The sequence below is a fragment of the Acanthisitta chloris genome, unplaced genomic scaffold, assembly GCF_000695815.1.
Source record: "Acanthisitta chloris isolate BGI_N310 unplaced genomic scaffold, ASM69581v1 scaffold27338, whole genome shotgun sequence".
Taxonomy (NCBI): domain Eukaryota; kingdom Metazoa; phylum Chordata; class Aves; order Passeriformes; family Acanthisittidae; genus Acanthisitta; species Acanthisitta chloris.
In genome coordinates, this window is record NW_008686961.1 from 42,465 (window position 1) to 64,692 (window position 22,228).

General features: G+C 40.3%; 1 protein-coding gene across 1 annotated transcript in view; it reads right to left on the reverse strand.

The window, feature by feature from the left end:
* The window catches only part of ABLIM1 (actin binding LIM protein 1), a 130,162-nt gene that overhangs the window by 21,244 nt on the left and 86,690 nt on the right, over positions 1 to 22,228 (reverse strand). The window contains exons 8-13 of the mRNA XM_009080407.1: positions 20,663 to 20,721; positions 12,011 to 12,088; positions 9,790 to 9,945; positions 5,119 to 5,154; positions 3,575 to 3,704; positions 1,187 to 1,306 (exon numbers count right to left, since the gene is read on the reverse strand). Of these exons, the coding sequence (XP_009078655.1) occupies positions 1,187 to 1,306; positions 3,575 to 3,704; positions 5,119 to 5,154; positions 9,790 to 9,945; positions 12,011 to 12,088; positions 20,663 to 20,721 (579 nt within the window). The remainder of the gene's footprint in view (positions 1 to 1,186; positions 1,307 to 3,574; positions 3,705 to 5,118; positions 5,155 to 9,789; positions 9,946 to 12,010; positions 12,089 to 20,662; positions 20,722 to 22,228) is intronic.

The following is a 22,228-nucleotide window of genomic DNA, read 5'->3' on the forward strand; positions in this document are numbered from 1 at the left end:
GCAAAGAAATGTCAAAACTGCAAGGACTATGAATTAACTGCATGCTGAAATGAGCAGTGTATCTATTTTTAAGGGTCCCAATCTTTTAAGTGAGATTTTTTTTTTTAAACAGTGATGTAACAGGAAAGTGAACAGTGCAGATCAACAAAAATCATCTAAGAAAAGGCAATAATAAAATTAGTAATGGTGACCTGAATGCTTACAGAGCTATGATATTGAGATCTATTAGCATCTCTTGAAAGTTCATGGCAACAACTTTCCTGCAACTACTTTTGGTTATCTCCAGTTTATGATTAACTACATTAATCAATGGTGCCAGATTAGAATATATGTTCAATTTATTCAGCTGCCTCTATTTGAGCTCTTGTAGGTGATACAAGCTATGCCCTTCTCCCCCAACAGAAGAGATGGCCCAGCCAGAGCTCCAATAGAAATTAAAGTAAAATCACATGTGCAGAAAGCAAGAAACAAAACTTGTTGAGCTAACTGAGTTCCTTGAGGGGACACATTGAAAAAAATCTCTCTCCAAGTCAAACCATGGAAAACAGAAGATTTTAAAAAATAAAAAAAAGACCAGATCCTCAAATAATGTAAATCCTTGCAATGCTCCTGCCTTCAGCAAAGCCTGCCAAGTCACACTAGTTGAGGAGAGGCCTAGAGATTTCAAATTTATTTTGTTGGATGTTCTTTACTGCCAACATGAAGAATAAAGATTAACTTCCTTGTTGCCATTGATCATTATAATTTTTTTTTCTTCTCCATATTTTTGATTACCTTGCTCTCATTCAGGCAATACTATAGTCAATTTTTCAATGCATGTTTTAAGACTGTGGAACTAAGAATTAAATTTGATATGCTAACTAAGTGATTGTTATGAACTGCTTTAGAAAGGCACTAAATTAGGCATGTGCAGGTTCTAAGTAGTAAATGATACTGCTTTTCTCTGTGTTTCTACCAGGTAAATGCTTGATGACTCCCCAACTAGGGCCCTTAGAAATGACATATTTCCTCAAAAGAAGGACATTATGTCTATTCTAACATTGTTCTAAGTGCAACAGCACATTTCGAGGCATGCTCAGCTACACAGCCAATGACAACCTGACAGAGATATGCCTTATTAGCTTTGCCAGAATGCTAATCCATCTCCAGCTTGGAGGGTACTCCCTGGAGAGGTCTGGCTCCTTACCTTTGACATGGGGGATGAAGTGGTGTCGGAAGGGGGAGTTGGGGCGGGAGTCATGGTGAGTGGAGCTGAGACTGCTCGTGCGCAGGTATGACAAGCGCTGCACACCAGGAGAGAGCAGCTCTGCGGCAGCAGGGAGTCGGGGGGCAGGACAAAATGAAAACAAAGAAAAACAATAAGAGAAAGGCAGGGAAGGAGGCTTCAAAGGAAGAAGAAAAAAAAAGGCATTGAGCAATTAGGATTCTGAAAAGAAGGAAGGAGAAAAAAAAAGGTTAAAGACGTACCGATGGGTTCGTAAGTGTTAGACAAAATTACAGGAAGTATTACAAGAGAGGCTTAGGTTTGAACTGCATCACTAATTCAGCATAACGTTATTGGCTTAATGAGCTTCTGATCTATGCCTTATTACCAAAAAAGTAGCCTGCTACCAGCATGCAAACATCACAAATACTGATGCTCAGTTAGTTAAGAAAGCAGCTGTTTTGAAAAGTGCCTGACCAAAAAATGTCAGTCAAGAGGCATGCAAGCTGTTTTCTATTGTTTCAACACATTCCAAAAGTGCTGCCAACATCAGCTGGGGCTCTGCAGGAGGAAAAGGCTGCAAACTTTTTTCAAAACTTGTAGCACTCAAATTTCTGAAGAACCTTCTGCTGACAACGTCAATACAGCAGTTCACTTCCCTCTCAAGGGCTAGCTGGGAGCCACAGAGAAGTTACTTGGGGCCACTGGGTTTATTCAGTGAGAAATTATTCTTGCAAGGAACAGGGTGAAAAGAAGTGCCATTAGGAGAAAAGATGGTAAACATACATGTGCTGTTATTCAACGTGAGTAATTACTGCAGGAAAATTATTAAAGCAGCATTAAGGATTACCCCACAGCAGGGCAGCAAAAATCAAATTATTTTACAGATTACTGCTGTGTCGTATGAGGAACAGTAGCAGGTGAGCCAAAGATGAGATCATCTGAACAGAGAAGTTTGAACAAGTATCTTCTCAGAAAATCCCTCTGGCCGTGGACTTTTGAAGATTTTACATTTGGATCCAAACTCTGGCTTGAGCCCATCTGCCCATCATGAGAGTCACATAAACAGAGACTGCCTCTGGGGAAGGTCTTTGACTCAACATGGACAGTAAAACTCAATCACAGTAAAGTCTGGAATAGGGCCTGGATTTGTTCATATCGCTGATACCATTGATACAAATGGAAAAATCCCCTTGGAATTGCCAGAATCAAGAGACAGAAGTTTGCAGCTTTTTCAGGCTTTCAAGTCTTTCAGTTTCAGTTGTAACGTCATCTTAAAACACAGTCATGTTGTCAGCTCTAAGTATCAGACACAATTTGCTTCTGTCCCACCTCCCTTGGGTCCTTTAAATAAGGCATTCACTGACAGACACAATTGGCTGCTTTCAGCCCACCCCCACTAGGAAATGGCTACAGCATTCAAGATCCACAGTGGTGGCTCTATTATAAATCTTTAATTTTAAAAATGCAGTTCCCATTGTAAATGGGCTTTTGGCATCCCAACTGTTCAGCTGTAATCACCAAGGAAGATGAAACTGTGCGATTGTATCACTTAATTTAAAAACAGATCACAAAGATTTAATTCAGTACCATGCACAATAAAATCAGTCTTGAAAAGTCTTCAATGAATAGCATTTAACAACACATTTTTACGCAGTTTGGGTGTGGATGAATAGTCCATTTTCATATCTTGCTTTTATATGCACAACCAGTAATTGGGAATGCACTGGGAACCTGAATGACCTGTACATTTTCTGCATTGTACACAGAACTTGTACATCAGTGCTAAACCAGAAAATGGAATTTTGTGTTTTGAAGTGTTCCCAGGCAATTTCCTATGGCTTTATTAAGACAGATACCCTGTGAGCCATGAGTCCATGTTTTAAGCAACAACTAGCAATTTGAAACATGTGGGTGTTTTGCTGCTGAATCTGGGATTCTATGGCTGCACCAAGCTTGAAATGATTTTTTTAGGAGGGAGCAAACCTACGTTACTGACTTCTGTATAGTCATGCCATAATTTTTGTTTCCAATGTGTGATACTTTTCCCAAATTTCAGAAGAAAGTTTGTGATTCACTGCCGCAGATTTCAGCTTGTTTTCAGAAACATACAAGTATTTGAAAGACAAACGACTGGAAACAAAACCAGAAGATACATACTTATGGTGTAAAAAACACTCATTAACCTACTGCAAAAGACCACATCAGTCAAGAACAACAACACAGGCAGAAAATGAGATATTAAAACATACAACAATTTTTCAATCCTAAATTTTCACTGCTAAGAGAAACAAGTGCTTCACTGCACCACTAAGTGGCATCATACAGAAACAATAGTTTTACATATACTTCTAATGCAGTTGCCCTTACCAGGTCTGTGGAAATGCTGAGGGGAACGTGACATGGTGGGTGTGTAGCTGTGACGACTGTACACAGGAGAATTAATGGAGCCCTGACTAGTAGACCTGTGAATCATACGATCCCGAACATCCTGATAACCCTGCAGAACAGAAGCAGTCACTAATAAATGCAAATGCACATGACACATTTATAGCAGCACTTAACTTGCACGGATCTGAAGGCATCAGCAGAAGCTACTGAAATAGCAATATCCTTTACTCTTTAAACCTACTTCATTATTATTGTTCTCCAATGATCTGTTCCAAAGACTCCAATGCATTTTTATAGTCTGGGTCAGAGTTCAGTCTTGGAAGGCTCCAACTCCACCTGGAATTTCTGTTAATCTCTATATAGCCCTAGATTTGCCCACATTCCTGTGACTCCATAAGGGAAGCTGCAACCAGAGCATGTCTGTGCTGCAAAGTCCTGCACAAGACACATGAGGTGCCCTTCAGCTGGCTAACCTGGAGGCCAACAAGAATTCAACAGCTGCAGCTGTGGCTGAATTTACCATGTGTCACAACTAGGTATGCCAAAAGGTATTTGGTATTCAAAAGGTATTTAGCATCCAAATTAGATTCCCCTTGTATCTGAAAACATCACACCTTCTTGTACAGCAAAATTCATTTTACTTGGTTTCCTGGGGCAAAAAGCCAATAAAAGTAGCAAACAAAAAACCAAAGCAAACAACCCTCCCAAAAAAAAAAAAAAAAAAAAAAACCCCAAAAAACAAAACCCCCAAAACACCCACAAGAAACTAACACCACCTTGAAACAAACTCACTCCCCCCCACCAAACCCCCATGAAGCAAATCAAACCAGGACAAAAGGGAAAGGACTGATGTTAATGCATGAAGATTAACACAAAATTTTATCACTTTTTTAAACAATCAGTACAACTTTTATGCTGCAAATAAGTAACACTCTCCACTCCCAAAATGATAATCACAGAATCATAGAATCAACCAGGTTGGAAGAGACCTCAAAGATCATCGAGTCCAACCCTAATGATTCTGCAATAATGATAATGATAATGATTCTGCAAATGACTTCCCAAATGTTTCATGTTTATGACGATGTTCAAATTAACTCCTATGGAAAAGCAAACCAAAACCAAACCATAGTTATGTTTTCTTCAAGATAAAACTGCAAATGTTTCAGTAGCAAACATTGGTTATTATTTAGATGCTTAGAGCAGCATTTTATCTCATGTAAATCATCCAGCTCCGGAGATGTGAGTCTGCCTGTGCCACAAGGAGGAGGAATGTGCCAGAAGTGACGCCTGCTGGACAAAGGGCTCTGCTCTACAGACACCAGCTGGGGAAGAGGGGCACCTTCATTTTTTGTACAATGTGTCAAAAAGAGCTCTCCGTAGAAATAATTTCCCAAAGTTTCAATATTCAGAAAACATGTCTACGTGGATCAGACTGATAACAAAACCAACACCTGCATTTGCTCAAGTGAATAATTCTAATCACAGCAAGATACGGCCCCCAAAGGTTCCACCAAACTTACTTCTGCAGAAGGGGTAGGTGATAATGTCCTTGGAGACTGCAAAAAACATAAAGAACAAGGTTATGAAATATCATTGCACACACTGGGCCAGAAAATGGTAATCTAAACATTGCTGTAGACACTCTGATATATGGCAACGTAAAGTGGCAATGCAGAAATTACTGAGGCCATTCCAGCACTGGAGTTTGCTTTTTCCACATTGCTCAGGAACTGGTCCATAAATCACTGAAGTTTAAAATTTCTGGGAGAATCTTTATAAGCATGGTTAATTCAGTCAAGTATCATGCAAGATCATCTCAGCCATCTCATCACTGTGGTAATTAAAACATAGCTGTAAAGATCAAAATCAGAGAAGGTTATTAAATTAATAACCATGCCAGCTATGAAGAAATCTTTCAAATGGAAATCAAAAGTAAACAAACTGAACTCAGAGATTTGCATGGGAAATCAAAATACAGAACATCTTCCAGGGTGAAGCATGTTTTCCCTCCAACGCACACACTCTGGCAAAAATGTGCTTCTCCGCAAGGCCTTACATTTCATGCCCATGCAGAGGAGCACGTAGTTGTCATCAGCATTTCTTTGATATGATCTCCTTTAAAATTCCCTGTTCCTCCATGGTTACGTAAGGAGAACAGACAGGAGTTACAGGCATATGTATTGAAAGAACTGCACAAAGGCCAATGGGCAGAAATATGCACAATATTATGAGAAGAGGTAGGGAAACTGAGGCAAGAAATACTTTTAGAAGCAAAACATATGATTATGCATAGGTTGATGGTTGAGACAAGAATAAAGGCTATGTATAATTAGCAGTTATGTGCCCTTTAACCACCAGACAATTTGAAGCTGGAAGATCAGGATTTAATTATTTCCTTTGTGCACTAAACTCCAATATTATTTGCCATAATAGACTGGGCAAGACATTATGCTTTTACATAAGGCCACAATTATTACAGAATTATGTAGTTATTAAGATATCTCAGAAGCAAAACTGCTGATTCTCATCTAACTACTACAAGAATGTACAACAGGAGTAGCGTAAAACATATACAGAATTTCTGGTAAGAAATATCTAGTTATACATCTTGTATTGAGAGACCATTATCTCTCACGGAGCTGGTGACACTGAGAATGCAAAGTATCCAAACAAAGGTGCAGCATTTTTGTCTTGGATACAGAAATGGAAACTTTTTAGCAAGTTTCCACAAAGCTTTTAAAGACTCCCTTTGCTACTTTCCGTCAAAGCCTTGAATGTCTGTTACATTCTTGTTTTCCTAATGTTTACAATCTAACAGCAGCAGCTATGAAAACTTTGCTCCACATGAAACATACCATTCACAGTGCTCTGGAGCATCATTCTCCACAAAAACAGAGAGCTAATCCAAAACTTTCAACAAGAATGAAAAAAAGCACATGTTGTGAGGTGCACTCCCACATTTATCTATAGTAATTGACATGTTCCTCTAAATAAATGAATTTCCATCATCCTTACTTGCTAAGGTAATGGGTACAGTATAAGGGAGTCACGGGAACCTAAGACTGGGAATGCAGCACAGAAAGTAGCATGCTGAATCCAAGACTGATTTTTCATGTAGTTTTACTCCATTACGACCTGATGTCATCTCATTGCTTTTTGGGAAATCACACTGTGAAGCCAACTTACTGTTTATCATGCACAGGTGAACTGTCATATCTCAAACTCTGAGCTGCCAAGGAATGCTTGGCACTTCAGGGTTTATGAGGCATTTTAAAACCTGGTCTATCACAGGAGTCTACCCTATAGTCAGTTTGAAATACACGGTACAGTCTACTGAGAAAAACAGCTCTGCTCCAGAACACTGAGCCAGTGGAAATACAGAGTGAGGACTCCAGATGGGAAAAGGAAAGGGGAAAGGGAAGGGGAAGGGGACCCATTCTGACCAAATGTACAGTAAAACTTCTACTGCAACAGGCTCAGTGCTCTTCTGCTTTGAGATCTGAGGGTCTGCTCTAATACCTGAAGTCCCACAGGTCATTGTGTGTTCTGGGAAGTTTCTGCAAACTTTTACAGGTTTATAACACAACTTCCAGCATTTAGCACTAACCCCATTTAACTGCCTTTTAACTAAACTACCAGGTGGGATGTCTGCTCATTTTGAAGCATCTATCACATTAGAAAAAGTCTTTTAACACTTTATGACAGCTTGTTTACTGAAAGCTGTTATGGACATTCGGTGTTTTCAACAGTCAGAATACAAGAAATAAAGGACATAGAGGTAAAATGCTGCTTCTATCTCTCTTTCCATATATATATATATATATACATGCAATAAAGGTCAGAGCTGAGAAAAGATGACTTCAATGCTCATCAGGTTGCTGCTCACAGGGCAGAAGTGAGAGGACCCGAAGGACATGAGTTCCTAACAGTTTCTGGAAACATTACCACTGTGTTAAGGGTCAGCCTCGGTAGCAGAAAACTAATTAACAAATCTCATTAGTATGTTTTAATCTCGTGTACATCCCGCGCTGACTCTCCCGTGCCGCCAGGGGGCGCTGTGGGAGAGCGCCACAAAATCCATCAGGATTTCCCTGGACAGAGAGGAGAGGGAAACTTGTCAGAGTTTCCCTCCCACTGCAATAAAGATGATACCCTCATGCTGCATTTTCTCACTTTCTATGGCTAAAGTACATCCTTTTCTTGTAGCCAATTCCCCATAATTAACATTCGTCTCCATTTCTGGATTAACTTCAGTGGCTCCTGCATATCTCCCTTGTACACTCAGAAAGCTTTCTTCACTCAGGCCGGAAATTTATTTTTCTTCTTCTTTTAAAATCATGATGAAGGGCATTTACAGTGTACAAGTGAACACTCAGGGTCCCCTGTTATTTAACACTACCACATACACACCCTTTGCAAAGAGAATGCAGGCTAAATCACTCCAAGTCTGCAAATCCCTGCCATGTCTAAACATGCCACCTCCTTCGCTTTTTAAAGAGGATGGTGACTGATATATGATGTACCAAAGTTGTTGTCACTCGATTACCACAACACAAACACAAGGTAAGAGATCACTCCACCCCAATGGGTCAAGTTCTCATTAGGGCAAGGGAAGGGAGGAGAAACAGATACAAAGAGGTGAGGTAACTTGCCCAAGGTGACAGAGGTCAGCAGTAGTTGGGTGAAACACCCAGATCTTCTGAAAAGAAGGTGAAAGCCCCTTCTGTTGCCAGAACTGATTTCTGTAGTCAGTAGAAATTAACTGAATTTAATGCTGGTGAAAATATGGTCTAAGAAAACCCCAAAGTCTTTTGCTTATTCCCAGAACAAGCATAAATGCAGACAACTTACACCATACTGCTTTATCAGCTTCCAACACACTGCTTTGTCAGTAAGGAGCTTCCCTTTAAGGATTAACAAATAGTTCACCTTCTCTGGTGAGATTAGTTCCTCCTCTGTGACTAACAAGAGAGTTGTGTTCACAGCAGGTTTGTGGAATGGGTCAGGCCTGTTGGAACTGGTCAGAGGTCATCAATGCATCTCACAGGGGTTTTCAATAAGCTGGATTCACTAACAACATCAATTGGAGGTGGGAAATTCTGTAATGTTCTGACCTGTTAATCTCTTATTTTATTCTTGAGCTGAACAGTCTCCTGAATTTCCAATTTATCTTATGACTTAAAAAACTAACCGTACAAAACGTGAAAGAACAAAGGAGAGGTCTGAGGCAGCTCTGACCTGCTTTGCTAAGAAAGCAGATTGTCAGTCACACTGATCTGGGCACCTGCAGACCACTGGTGCCTGGATGATTTACTGTAATTTTTTTTCCTTAGCTCATCTTCATACTTGATTCAGTAATAGACAGTAAAGTCACTGAGATTGCAAGGAGGTAAATCCATTTCCACAGGCATTTAGATTTGCATTCAGGAAGTCTGATTTACAGACAGATGGTATTGCATGACAAAACCTGCTTCACAACCTGCACTGGAATCATGCAAATAATATTTGCAGCTATGGAAATTCACCTGAGAAAACTGGGGAGTCTACAATCTGAATGATACCTTTAAATACAAATCTAAGACAAGAAATTAGACAGCTTTTTCTTACTACTGCATGAAACAAGAATCCTTACTAAATATCTGTGAGGCAGGTATTTCTGTATCACAACTAACCTGCTTTGCCAGGTGGAAGAGCACTTCATCCTGACCCAGTTCAGATTTTATCCAGTATGTCTGGCAAACTGCTCCAGCAATGTATTTTCCTTCAGTATGTGTGAGAGAAAGCACCCTGCTGCTCTTAGCCCTGTTACTGCCACAGAATATCATGGTATTCCTCATACTCTGTTGTGGATATTGGTACTCCACAGCACACCAGCAGCTTGGCTTCTTCTGCCTCACGTTCTGGACTTGGCTGTACCCAGAGACTAAGATATCCACGAGAGTTATGAGGATGCACACAGAGACAGCCTGCAAACCTCCCCCCTGCCATTCCTCTGCCGGGTGCTGGTGTTAATGTAGGTGTTTAATTGTGCAGTTCCACACGAGGCATCATCATGATTGTTCCCATTAACCCCAGATCAAACACAAAAAGCACTGAACAGCAGCAGCAGCAGCATCTAGGAGTGTCAGCTAGAAGCGAAGCAGGCTCTGAATAAAGCACACAGCAGAATGAGTTGCTTGTTGGTTCATTACCTCTCCAAGACTCTGTCTCTCCTGTCTGTCCTCGTAGGCGGAAGTGTAGAATGGCTCATAAGTAATTAGGTCTGGACGTTCAATGTCATAAATGGCCTTGACTTTGGGAATGGCTGCTAAATCCTTGTAATCAAGGATTTCATTGTCTACTTTTGCCTGAAGGTCAAAGACAGAAGATAAATTAACTTACACAAATGCACTGGCAATTTCTGTTTTACACAGTTTATGGATTTGGGTATTTGTTGTCACACTGTTGCTATGAAAAAATCCTTTTTGGCACTACATGTGAAGCGAATGCTTCTTGCTCTTCTCCAGCAGGACAACTCTGCAAGAGCTCACAGTGTTTCATCAGTTTAGAGAAGAAAGAACATAAAAGTTTCTTATCCCCAGTAGTGAGCTGGAAACTTCAGCTCTGCAAATGGCTGGGTTTGTGGCCTCAGGCAAGTGTTTTCACCTTTCTGCTCGTTTTCCCATATGTAAACATGTGATAACATCAATTTACTTTGCAGATTACAGAGATTACAAGAGGATTCCATGCTGAAGACCACAGACAGGAATTCAATTTGTAACTGTGCACACAAGAGGAAACAGAACTTATTCAAAGGAAATAAAAAGACAAGGGGGACTGGCAGGACTGGGTATCCAAATTCCCAAGCAAAACTATTACATTGCACTCAGCACTCATCCTATATCCAAGCTCCTGACTAAGGTCTGTGCTGCTTACCAACTGCAAACTACCTGATACTAACCTCAACTATTTTTTTCCACTAAGACTCAAAGGAGCTCTTGACTAGATAAAAAATGAGTTCCAAAGTCAGCTGCACCCATTAGGAGGAGCTAGAAGGAGGCCTTACATTTAGTTTATATAGCTAGTATCTTTCCTTATTTACAAAAAGACTGAAAAAATAATCATACGTTTTAGCCTACCCTACAGAAATACACTGATGATTAAAACTGAAAGAGGATATTCAAACTGGTTTTCAACACTTCTACTATGTATTTTATTTATTCATAGAAGCCTGCATAAAGAAACTCACATTCAGTTCTGGTTTTGCTCAGTACTAGCACCTAGTATTTTCAGATTAACATGTATTTGCCTTCCCAAGCTCCCTAACAACTACTGGTACTGGTGGTTCTTAAGCATTGCCATAAACTAGAAACAAAACAAAACATTTTTTTGCTAGAGAAGCCAAGTTGGAAATAGCTAGGAAGTTTGCTGTCTGAGAGTAGCCTCAAATCTGTTTAGCCTTTATTTACCAGATATAAAAAATTACCTTAAGCCAATTTAACCCTTAAAATATGTAGGTATATTACTATGTTATTTCTGTAATATTTTTACCACAGACTGCAAATAGGTCTGAATACATTTAATCTAAAATAAAGTACTACAGTAATTTTTGTAGACCCTCGTCTAGGCCACCATGTTGCCCTACAGACTGTGATTTTGAGCAGCAGCTAAATTTCATAAGCTACAGTTTATGAAGCTGATATTACCAGCAGAATGGCAGTTCTCCAGTACATGCTCTGTGTTTTAATATCTGCAGTATGAACATTTCTCATGTATCAGCTGATTTTTATGGTTGTTCAAGTGCACAGAAGAACTGGAGTTAAATTCTGGACTTGAGATTTGTAATTTTGGTCATTTTTCTGCGTTATTATATATGTAACTGATAAATATCTGTGTTTTACATTACATTTTCACCTATATAATCTCAAGGTTATCTATAAAATCAGTGGTTCAGCATTATGCTTATTAGCACTTTTGTTCTTAAAGTAAAAATGCCTTTCTTTTCACAAGCAAAACATCTGACTTCTGAAATGGCAGGTGTTGGATCAGCCAGGCTTCTTTCAGTGTAACTGACCCTTGCCCCCATGTCCTGCCAAGTGCAGACAGCAGATTTCTCAAATACTGTGTATCAAAGTGCACAGATCTCCTCACATGATCCTTACAAAGGCAAATGACCCATCTGCCTTCTGTCCTTCTTCACATCACCAAGTGACTTCAAGAGATTTACTGTATCTTTCCAAGGGAAATGTGACCTGGAAAAGGCCTGTCCTGCTCTTGAAATCCTGTAGTTATAAAAGGTACATGGCAAAAGTTTTCACAATTTAACCACTAGAATAAAGACATTGGCATCAGTAAAGAAGTGATTCATTTCAGCATGAGTACTTCATGTGCAAGCAATGCCTTGGCAGCTTATTCATCAGAGGGAATACTTACATAGATAGTGTGGCCTGGAGAGCCAGGTATACTGGAACCTGGTCTGGAATAAATGCTTTCTGATGATGTTCTTGTAGGCTGAAAAACAAAAGGTAACTTTTGAAAGCAATCTGAAGCCACTAACATTGGTAATTTTAAGTGTGAGTGAAGAAATCTGCATACATCTTGAAATTAACTGATTTTAGGAAAAAATGTCAACACAAATGCAAGCATTCTGGCAACTTTCACAATCCTGTGAGGCAAGTGGGCTTTTTTTTTCGGTAGGGGAAGGAGTGCTGTGAGAGGGGAAGAGGTTTTCTAAATCATACAGTGCCAAAGACTAGACTGACAACAATAATGAACAAAACCAAACAACACCTGCCAGAGACACTGCAGGAGCCATACAAAGTACCATCCAGGATAGTCCTGCTGGTCATTTTAGCAAGACGTTAGTTCACAAACCACTAGAGGTATCAGCAGTTCAGCAGACAAAACTGTTGTGAGGAGCACAGCACACACATTATCACTCTCCAGGTGTTCAATCACTGGATTTCCACTACGAATACAGAGCCGAATTCAGTCATTCTAAGAAGGACCTGAAATCCTTTGCTTGGAGCTGTTCCCTACATCTGCAGCACAATCAAGATGCAGCAAGAAAGTCAAACTGTTGCCTGGAATGTCATGATTCCCCATACTGCAAAAATCGTTATGACTAATGACAATGTCCTGCAAACTGAAATTCAGGAGAACAGTCCCATCCCTACAGAGTGAGGGCTCTGCTACACTTAGTAGATTTTCTAACACCTCATCAGGACTAAACAGGCACATATAACTGAGATGTGGGGGATCCTGAACCTGAGGAATTTGAAAAACATCTCTTAGAACAAAAGTCACCCTGGCTATTGTGGCAATTACTCCTAAACTTTGCACGAAGCAGACACACCAATATCCCACTTGCAACTGAGAAACCATGAACAATTTTTGCTCCCTAACTGCAAAGAACCAAATCCCATCACAAGGCAATGCATCAGCAGATGACTGATGACACTAGTACAGTGGGAGACTTTAAAGTCACTGAAAATTAAATCTTGGTAAATAGTCCTTACCTCATCAGCTTGTGATGTTGAACTAAGGGACCTTCAGGCACAAACTGAGGAGAAACAAGGTTTGACAGCCTGGCTCACTGATTTTTCTTAGGAAATACTGGAATGAACACAACAAGGCTACTGGCTCCTCTCAGCTTACACTTCCTGAAAGGATCCTTCAGCTGACATCAGGGACTTTCTTTTCTACTTTTCATTTCATAGCCAGGAAAGCTATTGGAACCATCCATATATGAAATGCTGAAGCCTAGTCATGGATCACACAGCAAACTTCCTCTGACTTCATTTGTGGAAATGAAATCACCACATCCAGGGAGGGTCAGAGGAATAAAAGGCTTTGAGCATGTTCCACAAAAAAAATGAAAATTCAGATCAAACAGAGAGCAGAGGTGCAGCTGTGGACTGACAGTCACAAATCCTCTCCAGAATGTTTGACAACACTTTTTCAGCTGCACTTCTACGTGTTTTTTTCCTTTTCTCTCTGTAGCTGCAAATTCCTACATCTCAAAAGGGAACAGAAATTTCTCAGCTGCTCTTAAGCTCCTCCCATGATGCAATCAAAGCAAAAAAGCCAACAACAACCACTTGTTTCATGGAAATGTTACAAGAATTAAGCTGGAAAATTTGGCTGTTGTTAAGAAACACTTTATTCCCCCTTCCATCCTGCCATTTCACTCTGTTTGAATGGAAACACATATAACATGTTGCTGCAGTTGCTATGGAAAACAATTGTTTTCATTACAACATAGGGAACAGTATTAAGTACTTGGGGTACTGTTAGGGGTGTCTCTGTTACCTTTGGCTTTTGGCAGACATACTTTAAGAGTTTTGTCTACTCAATTCTGCCTATTGTAGGAAAACAAGTGTTAGAGGCAATTATGGCTTCTTCCCACTTGGCAGACCCTTTGGATCTTTTGCAATTGCTTCAGAAAACAAGAAATTCTCAGCCCTTGGTCCACCTCCATAATCTCATCTCTTTGTGTCACTGCTAAAATTCTTTTCATTAAAGAAAAATTCACTTGCAGCTCCCAGTCCTGTATCTTTCTTATGTTTACAGCATACCCTTGAAGACAGTGCATGAAAAAGGACTTGTAGATCTACTCTCACCCTTCCTGCCTCACTTTGCCCTATTTCTTGTTTTGAATCACACAGGCTGTTTCCATCCCAGATGGCTGTTTCCTACTCTGCTGCTTCCCATATGGTCTGGAATCCTTCACAGCTTTGCACTTTCCCCTAAAGACAATTGCACTGCACTTAAAAACATTTATGCTGCTTGCCTTAACAAACACACACTAAAGATTCCTCGATATAAGCTGTTCCTCTGGCATACTTTTAGTTGTTACGATTGGCTCCTCTCCTAGGAGACCTGTAATAGCTCCTGACTGAAAATCTGTGACTGCCTATGGCTTTTATTAGACTGTACATTAAACCTTCACTAGCAGTCGAGAATCCCTGACCCTGTGTACCATCGTTGTGACTTTGTATCTTAACAGGTGGCAAGAGACACACTGGAGGTCAAGTTCTCTATGGATGTAACTGCAGTGGGGTGTAAATTCCACCAGAGCACAGGTAAAACAGGAATAGCAGCTAGCCCTGATGTAACCTTTAACCTTTAGTGGAGATAACACATGAATGTGTCTTGTACACATTATTGGAAGAAAATAGGTAAAGAAAAAGGAAATACAAATGCAGTAATTGAGAGGTATTTACTTCCATCACAACAGTCCTGTGACACTTGCTCTACTACTTCTTACTTCTTCTACAAACAGAGCTGGAAGATTTTTTTATATGACTGTTATTTTTCTTGAAGGATTCAAATAGAGATTTTTCTAATGACAGCTATGTGCAGAGAAATTTAAAGCAAACTTCTATGAAGAACTAATATTTTTTCTTTTCTTGCTGTACATGGCCTTCTCCACATTTTCTGACAGTAGAAGAGTCATCAGTTTTTTCTTTTCTCTTCCACGCAAATGGACGGAACAGTAGTAAATATATCAATATGGGATGTCTGTACCAAATACAGAAAGACTATGAAGTATATGAAAAAAAATCAATAGAAATTCAGTCAATAAAAATTCATGCATATCATTAAAGGAGCCAAAGGAAAAATGTGTTCACAAAGCATCTAAAGTGTCTGCAAGACTTCTCAGAATTTCCCACTTTATCACAGACTTCTTATTTTTACATTTTTGTTCTTCATTCCATGCATTTGACTTCAATGCCAAAGTTCTTTACCAGTTTCATTTGCAGACTGGCAGAGGTGATACCAACTGTCATGCTCATCCTCTTAGGTTCACTGTGAATGTAATGCTCAATTGTCATACCACCCATGCATATGCCCCGAATTGATTAACTTGGTATTTTAATATTAGACTGCAAAAGCTTAAGGTGTTCATCTGCATTTACCTCTGTTTGTCATGTCATCATGCATGGTACATCAGCTAAATAAATAACTTCTTAAAAAAAAATAAAAACCCACGCTAGAGCCATTCACATCATCCAGATGCTGCTCCAATGTGGTGGCTCTGGCATTCTTAAGTACAGATGTTCAGAATCATGCTCTATAAGAACTTACAAGTGCAGGCAACCAGATCAAGACTGATCCCAAGAACATCTGGCCAAATGGATGCACTATTGTTTTACAAAGGCATCGTCACCATTTACAGTACCTGCCTTAATTTTTTGATAGAGTTCATTATGCAAGGCGGTGATAATAGCTGCAGGAGAACGAATATGTTTTCACTTAATAACATTTAACATTAGCACTTCAGCAAATTCTCTAAACCTCAGAAGCTACTTTAAATGAAGCATGTTTATAAATAAACTACTACAGGATGGAATTTCTTCTACTTTGCAACAACAAGGGATTTGGCTTTTTCAGCACAACACTTGTTACTCTGACTACCTGATCCATCAATTGTGAGGTTTTACTGCTATTTAGCACCTGGAACCAGGGTTCATAAAACACAGGCTTCCTATGGATTTCAGTCATTTTCAGTGGCTGTATACAAGGCCAATAAAGCCCCTCAGTGTCAGAGCATTCACTGTGCCTATCGTGGTTTAACTGTACCCTTCTCCTTACAAGAGTGTTTCCTGCAAACACATGCATTCACTATTTCTCTGCACTATGTATGCATCAAGACAAAACTAGTGGACAGGTTTAGTTCAAACTCACACACAGATATTAATAGGTTAAAACTAATTTTTCTTTCCTTTCTAGACACTAAGGCCAGAGAGGAGAATGAATTTTCAGCATGTAATCACTGAAGGTACACTGTTACCAAAAACTTTTACAAGACTATTCATGCAAACTTAGCCTTCATCAAGAGTAGGTTAAGTGGAAAGAACAAGAAAATAAAGTGGGAAGTCCAGAACATACTGAATTCAACACAAGCTTCTCAGAGCATTCACAGGATTCCACCTTACCACTTACAAACTACAATTTTCATGTAGATTCAAGCCTTTGGCCCACCTTTGTGGCAACAGCAACGATAGCATCTTTGTGTCTAATCTACAGAAGAACACTTGAAGCCAAAATCTGCCTTGAGGTACACTCTGTATAATCAACATGTAACTCTAGACAGAATTTAATACTGACCAAATTTACACAACAGGATATTCATCTGACCCTTAGCTATTTCTATCCTACATAGTCTACAAAGCAGGAAAAAGAACACACCTTTACTTTGATGTGGGCTGCTCCTATTTTGCCTTGCACATTTATCTAATACATTGGATAGGCTTTGCTTTTTTAATGCTAAGGCTCCTGGATTTCAACACTGGAGACTCAGATTCATGCATGCTAAGCTGAATGCAAAGAAGTCACTACCCTGGCCTAAAAGATGAGTGAAATGGTCTCACAGATTGCTGTCCTCAGACTCCAACATTCAATTCCATAAAGCCTAGAACTGAAGAGACGTTACCCTCCTTAGGAGCAGCACATCTTTATTGCTGTATTTTCTTGATACATAGATCTGTAGCTAACAGAGAAAGCAGCATTCAGGAGTAGGTAAGTGATTAAACTACTGTGCAGGACAAAGGGTACAGGGCTTGCATTAATCCCCACTGAACCACAGCATTGGATTTACCCACCTAACACCATCTGGCAGATGGTGCAACACAGACATCCTGCCCTGGCTGACATATGACTACATCCACTTCGCAACTAGAGATGTGAAGGCAGCACAAACCAACACAACAGAAATCCTGTGGTATAAACTCTATCAGCCTACTGCCTACAGCCTGGACTAAGTCCATTGCAATGCATTCTTACTTCAACAGGTGAAAACTACCTCAAGTGTACGTGCACTCAGAACAGCCACACATCCCCCACAGCAGACACAACTAATAAGTACTGCCCTGAAGGAGAAGAAATGGAAGTGGGTGGTGTCTGTAGGTGCAAAGCAAACTCAGGAAAGTCTGAAAGTAGAAGCTACTCCAGAATCAAGAGGACAGGGAGGACCTTGCAACTCAGATGTGGGTGTGTGCCAGATTAGAGAGAGGCAAATGCTCTCAAGCAACACATAGAATATGTCCAAACCTTGAATTTTGTAAACGTTTTCTCAACTAAAGTATCCATGCGTAGCTGGTCAACACATAAAAAAAGAACTGATTTAACAGATAGTATTTTTTTTTCTAAAAAGGTAAGCCATTGTTCACAGAAAACTATTTCTTTGTAACCAATGCTTTAAAGTCAGATACTTTTCACCATTTTCATTTGCTTCATAATTGCACTCTAATTTTTTGTTACAGAAGAAAACCAACTTTCTGGAATATTGGAAGACCAATGCTACAAACCCCCCCCCAAAGCCCATCTGAATCTTAAAAAAGAAGTTAATTTTAAGCATTTCATTAAACAAAATTAAAAAGTGAGAATTAACAAGCAACACTGAAACACGTGATGCAAAATACAGCGTCAGTGCCCATGGTGGCAAGTGATAGCAGGAAAGCTGTGTGGCAGGAGGAGTAGCAAGCGCAGCAAATGACAATAATGAAGAATCTTCTCAGTAAAGAAGATCATTATCAACACTATGAAAACACAACAGCAAACCTCTGCAGAGCGTGGCCTGCGCAGAACCAGACTCTTTGGATAAAAGAACTCAGATGAGGAATGCTGTCATGAAACACAAAAGGGAAAAATGAGTGAAAAGGAAAGCAGTTTCCCCAGTTCAGTGGTTAAGCTCTTTTTTCAATCAAGTTACTGATATCTACTTGTGTTACAGTATCTGTGTTACTTACTGATTGCTGCAGAATCATGAACAGCCAGACAGTTGTAAATAAACCCCTCAGCAATATATATTTTTGTAACATGCATATGGTTGCTTTGTTTTCTGCTTGTTTTGGCTTTGGAATCTTCCACAAATATCCGTGGGGGAAAGATCTAAAGCAACCATTGCTTTTATGAGCTCCCTCTCAGATCTTCACCAGATAGAATGCTGATTAGTTCATATCAAAATTCAGTTGCTGTGAGAAAACAGAACTTGCTGAAAACTTCTGAAGTGACTTCAGTGATAAAAGGGCTTTTTGGTTTGTTTTGTTTTGCTCTACAGGGAAAGGAAACCCAGCAAGCAAATAGGTGATGGCACTGGCTTTTTGCAGAACCACCAGAAAATCTAAGCCTGGCCCTGAAAGTGGCTCTTTCAGATATCTGTCAAGTCCAAAACCAGATTCCAATTCTCACATCAGGTCTACATATATGGCATAAGAAACTGTAATTCAGTCAAAGTACAGTTCCTAATTTAGTGCTGACATGCTCAAAGAGCACACAGTTCCCCCCAGTTTTGTTTGTTTCTGTACCTACCTGTTTGCTACTGCCTTCTCATTTGAGTCAACAGAACGAAGAATGCGCCAAAGTGAACTCTAACTGATTTTACAATAAAGTATCTGACTTCACACCAGAGTAGACAGAGGCTCTCTGTGATGTACCATTGAAGCTAAAAATGCTCCACCTCTCAGCCAGCTCCAGTACAGTGCATTTGTCAATGCCTTTTAAAGACATATTAAACCTCTGCATAGAAACTCCCATCCAGGACAAGGCGACCCTGGATATCTGTGCTGTAACCTTAGATGTTTCCTTAATATGCCTCCTTTTGCTTCATTGCATTTTCCTGCAAGAACTCATTTAGGCAAAGCCTTGCAGGTGAATGAATTCCTTTACTTCACTCCAATTAAAAATAGCTGAGGTGGAAGAAGATTGACACACTTGAATGTGTGATGGAAAAAAAAGGAGAATACTTGAAGAGGACTAGGGCCATTTCCATGGGGAATGGAAATAAACCAACTGATTTATAAGGTCAGCTGCAGGAGGCTCACATTGGCCACAGTGTAGTCAGGAGTGCTTTGATAAGTCTCCTGGGTCCAAGTGAAAGGGAAGTATTGTACCCCAACCATGTACCACAAAGCACAAGAGTTCTGACACTTAAGCATGGCCAAAACACTGTCTTAGACTGAAATTGTTAAATGAGGAATAAAATCCAGTCTGACATAGTTTTCCAATTTCTTATGAAAAGTCAGGACAGAACAATGTGTGAATGCTAGATGGTGCCTGCACTGATGTTTGGCCATGCTAGACCACATGCCCATCTACGGCCAACTATACTTTTGCCCACACTAACATGAACTCTTCTCAACAGGAATTTATCTGCACATCACCTATGATCATACTAAATTCTCTGCAGGGGATGTTTTACAGACCAGTGTACCAGAATGAATGCTAAAGGATCTGGCTTCCTCTGAGTAAACCCCAGAGAAAACACAACCCACAGGATATCACAGGTATCTCCACATCAGTACCTCTTAGTTTCCCTGTCTGAAAGACATTTTATTCATATGCAGTCTCTAATATTCATATCCTCACAAATCAGCAAAATTCAAGGAAACAACTGAGACATCAAAAAAGATCAAAGGAAACAACTGAGACATCAAAAAAGAGTAAATTGTCCAGAGGATGAATTAGTGAATAAGGGCTTAGAATTGCCTGGTGCATGCAAAAAGCCAGGCTCGAGCATTTATCAGTGCAGCATAATTGTCACCAAGGATCTGATCCAGAAAGTTTGTCTGGATATGCTGAGCTGACTCCAAGGATAACTGTGGCTCTTCTTGGCATTCAAATTAGGATCACCTTAGGCTGAGGTTTACTTGGATGCAAAGGAAGAAGAGTCAATCTTGTCTAAATGCTGTAAATAACCACGCAGAACAGGGGATAACTATAGAGCAATTACACAGATGTGCAAAAACACTAAAATATATGGGAGTGTTTGCCCTATTCATATCTTCTCCTTAAGAGTCTCTCTCACAACAATTGAGATATGAAATGAAGTGTCTTAGATACTTTGCCACGTCTGTATGTCAGTAAATGACACTATCTTTAAGGCAGTGCACTGAGACAGGTATGTGAAGGTGGTAAGCCTTAAAATCAGAGCAATACCTCTGAAGTGCCTCCACTGTTTATTCTGCCAGAGTTGTGACAGCTATGCGAAAAAAACATGGAAAAAGTCACTCTTTTAAAAACAACATTCAATTACTGTGTGTGCAAAATGTATAGTGTGCCGTTGCCATGAATTCAGCTTACCCGGAGCTTATCTTCAGTCTTAGTGGATTGCTTACAGTCGGGATGCCAGACAGTGGAACCTGAGGGAGGGAAAGAATCCACTTTATCAGAGCAAAGCAGATGACTTCTGGTCATGACAAATCAGTTATTACAGAGAATCTCTTCATTGCATCAGATGGTGAATCTGCATGAGCTATGGGAGTAATCCACATTAAAGTCTTGCTTGTGAGAAATACAAGTGAAACAAAAAAATATTCAAATCCTTGGCATGTCTACAGCAGCCTCATCCCAAGGCTGTCAAAGCACTTTGCACACATTCTTAATTAAAACTCAAGCAGCCTCAAGCAGCTCCAGAGAGTCAGCAAGCACCAGCTGGAGGAACTGACAGCAGAGGGTTCCTCTGGCAGGATGGTAAGAGCAAAGGAACTGGGCCATGATTACCTGATCTTACATACTGCGCCACAGGTAAAAAGGAAGTTCTGATTATAAGCCCATTGAGCAATAGGTGCCATATTAAGTTACTATAAAGTATTACTCAGATCACTTCTTCCCTGAACTTATGCAAAAGGAAAAACAAGAAATTCAGAACGTAGCAGAGTCAGGGTTGTATCTCACCACCCACTGCACTAAGCCAGAGAGGTCAGTATGACAGGTGGTGCAAAGCAGCATGTGAAAGAGCCTCTCCCTAGATCACAGCATACCATACCTGCTGCTGGCACACACAACACTTCTACCCCTCGCTCTGCAAGGTCAGTGGCATGTGTGTCACTGCTATTTCCACATGGCTATACATCCTACTAAAAAAGTCAAGGTCTCTGCTGTTTGTTTCCCAAAACATGGGATTCTCTCTAATGCCGTAAAAATGGAACTATCTGGCTGTCCCCAAAGGCTGAGCGATGTCAGGGGTGAGAAGCATTTTCATCCCATTTCAGTTCTACTTTGGAACAGAGTTATAAACTGTGGTCAGTGCTGGGAAGCTGCTGGCAGGTATTGGCCAAGCTGAAACAGAGCAAAAACTAATGCTGATTTTTAACACTGACTGCAGCTGCAGTCAAATTCAGACTTCATTCCAGTCACCACAAAGCCAATACAGAGCCTTGACTATCTGCAGGGGGGAACCATCACCTCTTCACTCTGTCCACAAAGAAACCAAACAGAGCAAAGTCCAGGTCTCCTGCTGGTGACTATTAGCTCAAGTGCAGTCAGAGGAAACCCCACCCAGAGAGCCCAGGAGAGGTACGGGTCAGGGCCCCTGGAAATTTTGTTCTAACAAGCCCTTACATGGATTGAGACAGAAGTAAAGACCAGCAGGAAAACACAGTATAATCATCATCAGGAGACAGGAGAGAACACTGTGACTTTGGATCAAGGGTCTGAGATGTTTGGCTTTGAGTCTCAGCTGAGGAAGAAGAAACTGTGCATTTGGCAGGGGGACACCATCAAACAACAGGGAGAAGTGTACCAACAGTCTTGTCTGTAAACAGACAGCAGCCTCAGAGCCAGGACCCCACAGAGCCTGTGAGATCAGGAGAGAGGCATGGCCTGTGCATTTGCTTAGGAGGTCAGACAGATCCAAGCACTCAGGTG